This window comes from Echiichthys vipera (assembly GCF_963691815.1).
Source record: "Echiichthys vipera genome assembly, chromosome: 7".
NCBI classification, from domain to species: Eukaryota; Metazoa; Chordata; class Actinopteri; order Perciformes; family Trachinidae; genus Echiichthys; species Echiichthys vipera.
In genome coordinates, this window is record NC_139832.1 from 9,718,946 (window position 1) to 9,730,085 (window position 11,140).

An 11,140-nucleotide genomic window follows, 5' to 3' on the forward strand; every position below is an offset into this window, starting at 1 on the left:
AAAGAGATGGTCATTGATTACAAATGTATTTGGAAAGGCAATGCACCCTGAACAACTGAAGGAGGTAAAGACTGCTAACCTTAGTCAAGAGTCGGCTAGCGACAGTCTTTGTTAACCAGGGGTACGGATCCAAATGTCGCTAGCTGTCTTGTGTATATTATGTTTGTCTAGCACAAGGAAATGTTAGTTGGCTCCCTACACTCATCCACGTATCCAGATATTTAAAGTTTGTAGTCGTTTCATGATGTCTTCGACGGTTTTCGTTTCTACGCAACGGGGACGCCTGAAGGACCCCTTCGTCTTGCTTCCTGCTGTCCTTACAGGTGCCTGTCAACAATGCTCTATGATATCCCGAATCTGGCTCGTTTTTTCTTTATTGAATGAAATGTACTTAATTTAATGTCTTTGTACGAAATGAACTGTAATGCAATGATATATATTTTTTGAAAAGTGACATGATAACCATATCGTTATGGTAAATGACCAGCGTGAAGCCAATGTTGTCATCTTTTTGTTTCGTATCTGTGCAGCAGCAACCCAAAACTAATGCATCAAAGATTGTTCAAACCTACGGTTCAAACTTTATTTTGCACAAGTATTAACAGCAAAACTGTTTTGTTTTCTAACCATTTGCCTTCAACGGCAATGAGGCATGGCTTTCAGTTAACTCTGCACCTATAGGCCCATTATTTACATTTTAAAAAAAAAGGGAATGGATGTAATTAGGATTAGGATTTTGTGAACATTAGTGAACTTGATAAATACTTTCATGTCAAAGCAAAACACATTTACACAAATAGGTGAATAGATTGGGACCTTTGGTTTGTTCAGTGCACTAAAAGTTTTACTAGGATTTTAAGGGGAGACACTCCAGGCAAAATCAAATCTGGTCAATTTTGAGATGTGGGGCTATTTTACTTCCTTTACACATCTTCTTTCAGACTAGTGGGGAGAAATAACTCCAAAATACACTTGTAGGTGTTTATTTTACTTCTCTTTGTCTTTTTGTGTCCGTAGATTTCTTAAAGGCTGTTTTCTCAAAATTATTGTTTTCCAAATTCAGTGCCAGAAATCTTAACTCCACGTTCATAGCCTGATTTATGCAACATGTCATTCCTAAAAACATGGCAATTTCTTTTTTGTTATGGTTGTTGCCGGTGGTTTCTGATGTAACCAGTGATTAAAGGAAATATCCAAAATCACCTCTGTAAAAACCTTTGACTCTTATTTGTTCACAAAATGAAACAAGTTTAGATTTCTACTCTGGAAATATATGCAAATTAGCAAAATAGCACATATTTGCAATGTCTTATTTGTATATTTAAACATATGATGATAACTATTAGTTGTTTTTTTCCTATTCACCTGTAGTTACTCACCTTAAATAACTATAAATCACACTGTCACATGATCATTGCTATTTATAACATTATCTTTCTTAATAAAATGCTTTTATGGTCGTTGTTACATTAATGATTTATTTGCCAGCTCAACAGACTTCTCATCACAAACACAGGCGTACCTAGCATTAATACTGGCTTCATTTAGGTAAATCCAGTACTCGAGCCTTGCTATTGTGCAGGCTGGCTCTCTGGGATACCTAAACGGAACCGATGGAGAAGATAGAGCCATCTTTTATCAATTAATACTGCAGAACGTACTTAGGTCTATGGCAAATGTCAATTCAATAATCAAAATACTAAACCAACAAGAAATAGCAAGCTTGAAAAATAAAACTTAAAATCATGTTACATTCATACAACTGTCACACGTCACACTCAGGAAACCTTTATAGATTCAGTATAATTTACTTCAAATACTGCTAATGGTCACAATAACCCTGACAAAATGACAATTAGCCACTAACACAATATGGTGGTAATAAAATCTGATGGCAATAATCCTGAGCAGTTTGCTTTTTATGCTTTATTCTGTGTGAATTTTGATGTGACGCAGGACATTATTCAGGCACATCGACAATGAGGGGTGTGATGAATTCTGAGTGGCGCAGTCCAAAAGAGAAGCTTGGAGCTTTTGCTCTTATGAAGGTCACCTAGGAAAAAGAAAATGTCAAGAGACAAAATGCAAAAATATTTTGGGATTATGTGACAATAACAATATGTCTTGTTTGATCAGGAGTGTCGTGTCTTACCTTCTCGGGATAGTGTGCACCAGGTCCTGGTTTCATTGTGTTTTCACCTGGTTGGAAGTTGCGGCCTGTCATGCTAAATTGTGGAGCTTTTTGTCTATAAACACAAGGGTCCACAACTCTATAGGCAGCAGGGCCAGGAGTCTGGAAGGGAAACAAAAGTATATCACAGGATTTATGTTTATTTATTAGTTTATTTGTCAGGGACAATGCAAAAAAGCATTGTACCAGATTACAATAACATGATACAGATGTATTGCATGAAGGATTTATTTTTGTCACCCCTAACCCTGCTCCCCTGTTTTAGATGTATTGGTTTCTTTAAGATAATAGTTTGTATGACATTCATATGTACCTTCTTCAGGTCCTCATGGAAGCTTCCATTTTTGCTACGGCCACAGATTGAGCTGGCGGGAGCTGCAGGGGTGGTCACAGTCTTGTGCCCCAGCACTGGGGGCAGAGAGTAGGAGGCTGGACCTGCAGTATGAGCAACAGGTGAAGTTCATATTCTATGTGCGAATAGGTTTTGTAATCCAAAGCTAAAATACAAAATAATAATAAAGATAATTACCTGGTGTTTGGCTATTGCTAATTTCTTTGCTCCTCCCAGACAGAGAATAAGCGGGAGCAGCACGGAAAATGGACTTTCCTGAATGCTCCGGGGAGTATTTGCCTGAAACACCACAAAAAAAAAAGTTAAAGAGTGCATTTCCACCATGATCGAATACCTGGGGCCTTTTTTGTAATGGAAACACGGCGAGTGAACGGCCATTTTACCCTAATGGAAACACCTATAGAAAGACACTGTTGACAGGCAAACTCAAACGACAGTAGTGTGCTTCATGACAAAAGTGGCATATTGTCAGCTCTCTCTGTATAGTCTGAGATTTTGAGATCAGCAATATTTCATTTTAATTTGCTTATACAAAATCTGTTAATGCTTAAATGGTTTTGCTGACCCGGCCCAGGGGTCTGGAACAACTGTGGCTCCTTTGGACGGCTGTGGAGTGAAAAGGCAGGAGTGCCGACTCGGCCCAATCTGGTGATGTTGGAGGGGATGTTGTAGCTTGGTCCAGGGGAGCTCTCACATCCGCGGTCATGACGTGCCCCAAAGCTGAACATTGGTGCTTTGGTTTTGGTAGCGTCATGTTTTGAATTACCTTTATGGAGGAAACAAGGACAGACAATGTTAGTTATACAAAAAATAATGGTGTTGGTGGTGCTGGGTGGAAAAAAGCCATCTTGACCTTACCTGTGAGTCCAGGCAGTGCATACTTGGGTCCTGGGCTACCATAGAGAGCAGCTATGGGTCCCCTTGGCTTGTGGGGCCTCCAGGTCCCAACCCAAGGCTCACCTTTTGACATTACCCTGAGAGAGAGAGATGGATTGTGACCAAAAGAATATTGATAAATTGGCTTTTAAGTTGTGAAAAAAATGAATCTAGCAGGAGCGCTTCTGGTGCCCCCTCCATTCACCAGTAGTCTTGAAGGGTATAAAGAACAAAACATATTTAAAAATGCGATCAGGGGTAGATTGTTGCATTCACTTTACTGTACTTTACTGTAACTAACTTACTTCAGTAAGAAAGGCTGCTACACTTCACTGTGCTTTACTGTCACTTAGTTCTGTAGGAAATGCTGCTACTTTATAAGACTGTTATCACTTATCGCTCCTTATCACTTAGTTTGTTTCTTATTTCAATCTGCTGCTAAACTGCACAGTGCGTATTGTTGTATATTGTATATACCTACGCTTAACCACAGTGTCTGTTGCACTCTGTCACACTTAGTTATTGTTTGATTCATTTTATGTTAGCTTTATTTTGATTTGATTATGTTTTTATGCTTATTGTCACTCTGATCCTTTCCCACCTTTGTATTAAAACTGTTGCACAATAATTTCCCTCGGGATAAATAAAGCTTCTTGAAACTTGAATCTTGAAAAGGTCAGATTTGATGTCAAGCTCAGAGTTGCTAACAGAGCTGTCTGGTGCTTGAGGCAGTGCACCATTTAAACCTTCTGCAACATTCTGAACGGCTCCTCTGATGTCACCAGGGACCACAGTTTCGTCAGCCAATCACAGCAGTAGTCTCTTTTAAATAACAATGATAATCTGCAGCCTGTGGATGTGTGGGTCACTAAGGTTTTAGAAAATTTTGGTAAAACTGAACAGACTTTGATGGGGGGAAAAAATCACCATTGTGCTTCATAGACATAAGAAAAAAATGGTACAACACCCTTGTTCAAAAGATTTAAAAACAAACAGTCTGGTTTGTCTAATCTGTGATTGTTAAACAGATTTCAGTTTAGTTTTAGTTTATTAAGTCACTTTTACCCTGACTAAGTTGGTTAGCAGAATACAAATATCCAGAGTATAAACAAAAACAAAACCTGAAAAGAGAAAAAGATACACAAATCTATATTCTATATTCACTTTACTCATACGAATGTCTTTTTTTTCTGTGGTTGATTATTTCCTATACTTGTCACACTTATGAAAGATAGCTTTTGCCATGTTAACACTGCATAAAGCAGCACACTTGTTAATCATGAATCATTCTAGTGTTACCGGCCAATTTAACCTAAGTTAAGTTACAGTTAGCAATTTCTGTAACTGACACCGAATGTTACAGATCAGTAAAAACTACTGCAGTAACTTAACTATTCACTGCCACTTGTGTCATTTCTGGGTAATCTATTATGCTGGAATAGAGGCCTACTGTATATCGGTGATTTGTCTTTAACCAATGCTAAACCAAAACCAGTGAAGATGTCATTCACCCAGAGCAGCCTCCAACAAAAGATTAAAGATATCGACCAACACTTGTGAAATCAGTGACTTGGTTTCTGTTTCGTTCTGTTACTAAAATGAATAGAGTGATTTTACCTCATACGTATCCTGATCCTGCTGTGAGTGTCTCTGTCAGGTTATGGGTCAGATCCCCAGGAGCTCAAGCATGTGCAATGAACCAAAACAAAGATTGTTTTGGTCAACTTCACTATGACAACGTTGCCATGGAGACAACTCTTTGACAGGCATGTTTAAAATGTGTTGTGTATGACTGTGAGTCTCAACAGTGCGGGTCAAGTTAATGATTTCCAAAAATATAATTACAGAGAACACATTAGCCTATACAAATGGTGTTAATGGTTTATTCGGCATGTAAGGCTGAAATAGACGACAGAGTCACACTGTGGATACCATAGGTATAAATATCAGTGTGGTGAACACACTGTGGGGATTTAATCAGCTACTGTAGCGCTAGATAAAGTAACTATAACTACTAAATGTTATATTATTGTCATTATTGAATTATGAATAATGAACGGTGTTGATTCACCACCCATTGTGTTCTTTTTTGTGTGTATTTTGTAAAGGGTAATATATAATTGGATGGCATCAGTAAGATTTAGAGGGGGATTCCAGAAGTCAAATCTCACCTAGGGCTCCAAAAAGACTAAGATCTGGCAAAATCTTCCTTTGATACAACATACATATTAAATAGTCATAGCAGAAAAATCACAGACGCACAAAGGAGTCACTGATAACATAAAGCAGGGTTGTGTTCTCTTCAAGTGTCCCAGTGTGACAGTGAGCATGGCATGCAGCAGCTACATGGAATTTAGCCGTTATTATTTTTTTAGTATTTACACCTTTATTATTTACTGTGCCATGTCTAAATGTCTTCTGTAAAAAAAATGCCTTTATTATGCCTTGATATTGCCCACATTCAGGTGCCCAGGATGAAATATCAACTTTAAAATTAAAATATCTCTGTTAGTTTTTCTTTTTCGATGTGGACTCTGCTCTTCAAAGTGTAGCGCTGGTGATGCAGGCCCGTGTGAGGTATATGTAGTCATCGAAGGTTTCTCTTAAACTGGCCTTTAAGACCTTCATCAAAGTTACAAGTCTTCCCATTTCCTCCGGGGGGCGCTGTTGATTAAAAAAAGGAGAATTATTGAACTTACTGTCACACTCACACTTTATCATACTCTAAATTGTACATTTGTCTTACCCTTGTAAGTGCTTGTATCAATCTTTGCAACACTGCATCCTCTCTGTGTGGACACAGGCTGGTCACTGTGCTCATACAGCTCAGTAGACAATAGATGGTGTGCCTCTGTGGCTATAATAACGTAATATTGAAACTTACTTATGACTTAAATCTTTGCCAAAGAGTTAAGACTTAAACGTCAAGGATGGCTTATCATACATCTGTTTCTTTACCTTTTTGAGCACACTGAGAGGCTTCCTGGTGTTTGCATCACAATTCAGCCTGTCCACGTCCTCTGCACTCAGAACTGGCTCCTGGAAGAGGTTGGAAGAAACAGAGATAGGACAGAGGAAGATGTTTATCACAGTATTGGAAGTGAAAACTGAAATTCAAAACATCATGTGTATTTTTTACCGTCCAGCCCCAGGGCGAACTGAATACTGGAATTATGACCTCTCATTTAATGCCACTGACCTTTAACTTTTCCAGCCAGGTCCACAACAGACAGCTGAGAACCTGAGGGTCTGACTCGGTGACCAGTAGAGCCCAGGCGCAGTCACTACTGTTCAATTCCTCCTGTTGAAAAGGTGAGTGACTATTAATTCAATGGCTTTAGAGCTCAAAATCACAAAGTGATGCATTCTGATGTAAAACCAGCTTTGCCCCAGTGTTTTTCACCTGCAGCAGAGTCGATCTTTGCAGAATGGCTTCTCCTGGAGGACCGTGGTCTGCCATTGCCTTAGCAACAGCACGGGCGACTGAGGTTGGGCCTGGATTATGTGGATTTCTGCACAACTTTATATAACATATATATCAGTGTTTAAAAGTATTTACATCAAACTATTCTTATTAAAAAAAATGTCACAGTCACATTTACCTCAATATTGGAGCTGTATTTGGCAAGTGCCTTTTTAGCTGCACACCTCTTAGCACAGTTGTTGCTCGTTGTCGAACTAGATATGGGGATGTTGTGTGTATGAAATTCCTTCTTAGTGGTCTGGTGGCCTTGTGAAAGGGTGGCATGGATCGGATTACCTGGTCTCAGATCAGGTCGTATCAGATCCTGTACACACCTCTGTCTCTCATTTCCAAGTTCTTGGCTGCAGTATGGATTCAACTCCAGATCCTTTGGGAAAGAATGCAACTAAGTGAGAAAAGTCTCAATGACAAGTTTGACATTTGGAAACGGTATGTAATTGTGGATGTATAATTGAAATTGGACCTCATTTACTGTGATCTTGCTGAGGTCAGAGTCGCTGTAGCTGCGTTTGTCAAGCAGCACCTCTCTCTTCCTCTCCACGAAGCCCAGTGGCTCATCCCAGGACGACACTGACCCGGAGCTCACCCACAGCCCCTTGTGACCCTCCCTCAGTAAAGGCAAGTACTGTTTGGCCACCAGAGTCTCCCTCACAGTCCTGTTCAGGGTCCTTAGTGCTGACCTCTTCGTCAGCTCAGCCTGGATCTCTGGAGGAGCAGGAAGACCCAGGGCCAAGCAGGAGAGATGCACACACAGGAGGTACACCACCTAATAGTAGGTCAGAAATATGGAGTAGATGAACTGTTGCAGTCATGTATGTTCATGGATTAAATGTAGTATAATGATAAAGTCCTGACCTTGGGTGTATGTCTGAGGGTGCGTGCCTCCTGGCCATGCAGCAGTATCGCCTGTCGGTTCAGGTAGTGCTGCAGCGTGAAAGGATCTCCATGTCGCAGACTGAGGTCCGGGTACTGGATCAGCTGTGTGCCAAGCAGGCGACCAAAGTCAAACACCTGGCTGATCTGTGCCCGGGTTTGGATTGAGCGTGGACGTTTAATCCGTACATAGTGGACAGCCTCGCTCGGGCTGATGCGCAGGGTGTAAATCAAGTAACAGGCTATCAGGACACCTGTTGAGCAGCAAGAACACACTGAGTATACATGAGAGAAAAACATGTGCAAGAACTGACACAGACAGTGTTTAAATGAACAGTAGAGACAGTATGTGTGTTTATTCCTACCTGTCCTGCCCAGGCCTGCATGGCAGTGCACAGCCACTCTTCCTTCCCTCACTGCAAAGGCCAAAACTTTCACCCCATCAATTATACTGACGAGAGAGGACACACCGAAATCTTGCATCCCAAAGTTGTAAAAGTAAACTGCAAATAATGAAATATTTGCACATGTCAATGCATTTATTAACATAATGGACATTCATACGGGTTAACTGTGCTACTCTATAATGTAGAAACACAATACACAGTATATAATAAAACACAGAATTAGTTGCTTCCCCATTGGCACAAACCACAGCTATCTCTCATAACATTTGTTCAATGTTAACTGTTTCTGTTTATTTATAATTCCTACTTTGTGGGTGGCACAGATATATATAAAAAAAAAAGGGCAATCAGTTGTGTATTTAGTGTATCAAGACCTCACTGTCATTGTCCATGAAGATCTGTGGAGAGTATGTGAAACCACTTCCCGGGTCTAGCGGAGGCCCACAATGAGCGTGCTCTCCAGGAAGCTGCATGTTGATGATTGATCTGATGTTCAACCTGAAAAAAAGTCATAAATCATGGAGACAAAAGTTGACACGTCTGCTGTCTTTGTGTCTCAACAGTAATACTTATTGTTATAATAAACTTCTAATGTGTCCATAATTGGATACATCGATTATTGTTATTTAAAAGCAAAGTTGTCAGATGTCTTATCTCAATTATATCCAATAAAAGTAACTTAACTAAATATTTCTCATCTAGATCCGTTCCCCACTCTGTTTTCAACTAATTACCTTTATGTTGTTCAGGGGGTTGACCAATAAAAATGATGTCATGCCTTTTAAGAAGGCTCCAACAACCACTCATGTATAATGCATATCCACACACTACACAGACACACAGGAGAACAACATAAACGCTGCAGGAGTAATAATTAACAGAGATTACCTTTGAAATTGTTCTATGATGTTGTACTTCTCAATAAGGTGTTTGGATGGTCGTGCCATGGCAATAATGTCATCTGTCACCCTGTTATAGGAAGAAGTTTACTATCACAAAATTGCCACTTACTGTTTTTGATAGAGCACATTACAGCAACATCTATGAGACTGCAGTCACTTAGTCTCACCAGGAGGAGAAAATGCCTCGAATGACCTGTTGATTTAATTTCCAGCACCCTGGTCCTTCATAGCGGCAGTCTATTCCTCCACAGGCCAGCAGACAGAGGAGCTTGGGTGGGATAGCCTTCACCAGGTTCTCCCTGGCCTGGGAGTAGGCAGGCTGTGGTACTGGTATCAAAGCCGGCATCATCCTGCACCAAGATCAGCCTGAGCTATCACACTGTAGCTGTGTAGGACTATGCCCCAACTGGGCCAACAGGAAACCTCATGTCACCTTCTAACCACACGTTATGTGAGCTTTTGACAAAGACACAGCTTGTTAATCTGACAATTTTTCTAGTTGTGTGCAGTTTTATTATTATTGTTATTAGCTCATTGTGCAAGAGTCTCAATACTAAGGTTGAGTTAGCAAAATAATTAAATTAAATAAGCCACTGGGCTGAGAGGATGTAAAATAGCAAAATATCCAGAATAAAATGAATATTATATAATACAACCAATCAAACTTGAAACTTACCTTTTTGATTATGTTAAACAGTGAAGCTGTAAATCCCATTTAATGTATTTCCAGAGTTTAAGCGTGCTGGAAAGTAGGAAAAAAGCCGCTGAAAGCAGCAGAACACGTGTGCTCCTCTGTGCTGATCCACCCTGCTGTTTACTGATGCTCACACACTGCGCTGACACAGCTCTACTAAGCCTGATTAGCTGTCATAAATACATTAGAACAGACATTCACACATAATGGCAAGCCAATTATATAATGCTTATACCCTCACCTATAAACAATGTATGAAGGTCCTTATTACCTGGCACCAGCTAAAGCTTCAGTTACAGTAGATTGCAGTGCCGAGAAAATATGAATTGTTGATCTCACTACTGTTAATAAGCCCTGACAGGCTTTGTGTTTACAGGATACATGTTGTTGTTCATATGTTCATATGCAAACACACCAGCGCTCCCTTCAGAACTCACCAACTATCTGAAGAGATGTAAACATACTGTGGTTTGCCTTGGACCAGCCTTTAGTGATGCTGCTATAGGGCTTCTCAAGACACTCCTCGCTCTCTCGCCTCCTTTGTCTCTCTATCTGCATGCATTCATGTGTCATTATTGCATGCTACTAACTTAGCTTCTTCCCCGGAGGGGAAGGTGCACCTGGATGACGGTTGCACCTCCTGCAGCTATTATTCACTTCTATTTTCATTACTGCTATCATAGAAATTATTTTATATCGAAGGCTATAATTATTATAGCCATATTTTTATTATAACTACTATTTTTGCTACTATCTTTATCATTCTAGTATGGCTACTGCCATGATATCATAATTTTATATTGTTATCATAGTTGTCAATGTTACTGTTGTGGTTGTGGTTGCTGGGCATCTCTGGGTCTCTCTCTTTCTTTCTCTCTCTCTCTCTCTCTCTCTGTCTGTCTATTCTCTAACCAGTCAAGACAGAAAGCCTAGGGTCTGTTTGATGTTCATGCCTGTTAAAAGGAAGTTTTTAGTTCTTTGTTAAATGCATTTCTTTGGTTAAATTGTTGAAATGGTCCAAGAGACAGGTTGTGACTTAAATAACTCAATAAACCTGACTTGTGGTCTTTACTGTGGAGATTTCTTTCACGAAATGGGGTTTTATGGAGTCTTACTGAAAAAAATTGAATGCGCCACATTGAGTAATTCAGATGTTATCGAAACATAATATATGATTTTTAAATGTACTGGTTTTGCAAAAGGAAATATTAGACACAACCCACAGTGCGATGTACTGTATATGAAATAATTCTAAGCGTGGTGTTAATGATCACAAAGGACAGAGGTCTCTCCAATGCATACCATATTTTTCCTAAAATGTACTTTTGTATCATTTAAATTTGTGGAAATAAACTCTTTAC

At 39.7% G+C, this 11,140-nt stretch overlaps 2 protein-coding genes across 2 annotated transcripts; both read right to left on the reverse strand.

The window, feature by feature from the left end:
• Window positions 1–1,960: 1,960 nt before the first annotated feature.
• On the reverse strand, window positions 1,961–3,513 carry cimap1b (ciliary microtubule associated protein 1B; the record flags this gene model as incomplete). Its single annotated transcript, XM_083916249.1, has 6 exons — window positions 1,961–2,053; window positions 2,153–2,293; window positions 2,505–2,626; window positions 2,721–2,822; window positions 3,109–3,309; window positions 3,402–3,513. The coding sequence occupies 6 exons, from the start codon at window positions 3,511–3,513 to the stop codon at window positions 1,961–1,963; spliced, it is 771 nt and encodes a 256-aa protein (XP_083772375.1).
• Window positions 3,514–5,960: 2,447 nt separating this feature from the next.
• Window positions 5,961–9,884, reverse strand: LOC310948944 (protein tyrosine phosphatase domain-containing protein 1; the record flags this gene model as incomplete). Its single annotated transcript, XM_083916252.1, has 13 exons — window positions 9,762–9,884; window positions 9,253–9,435; window positions 9,072–9,152; window positions 8,563–8,681; window positions 8,142–8,279; window positions 7,759–8,030; window positions 7,376–7,669; window positions 7,022–7,270; window positions 6,823–6,939; window positions 6,619–6,720; window positions 6,378–6,458; window positions 6,166–6,276; window positions 5,961–6,083 (listed from the first exon to the last, which is right to left on the reverse strand). Exons 2-13 carry the CDS (start codon window positions 9,432–9,434, stop codon window positions 5,961–5,963), a joined length of 1,869 nt encoding a protein of 622 aa, XP_083772378.1. The 5' UTR covers window position 9,435; window positions 9,762–9,884.
• Window positions 9,885–11,140: the final 1,256 nt, after the last annotated feature.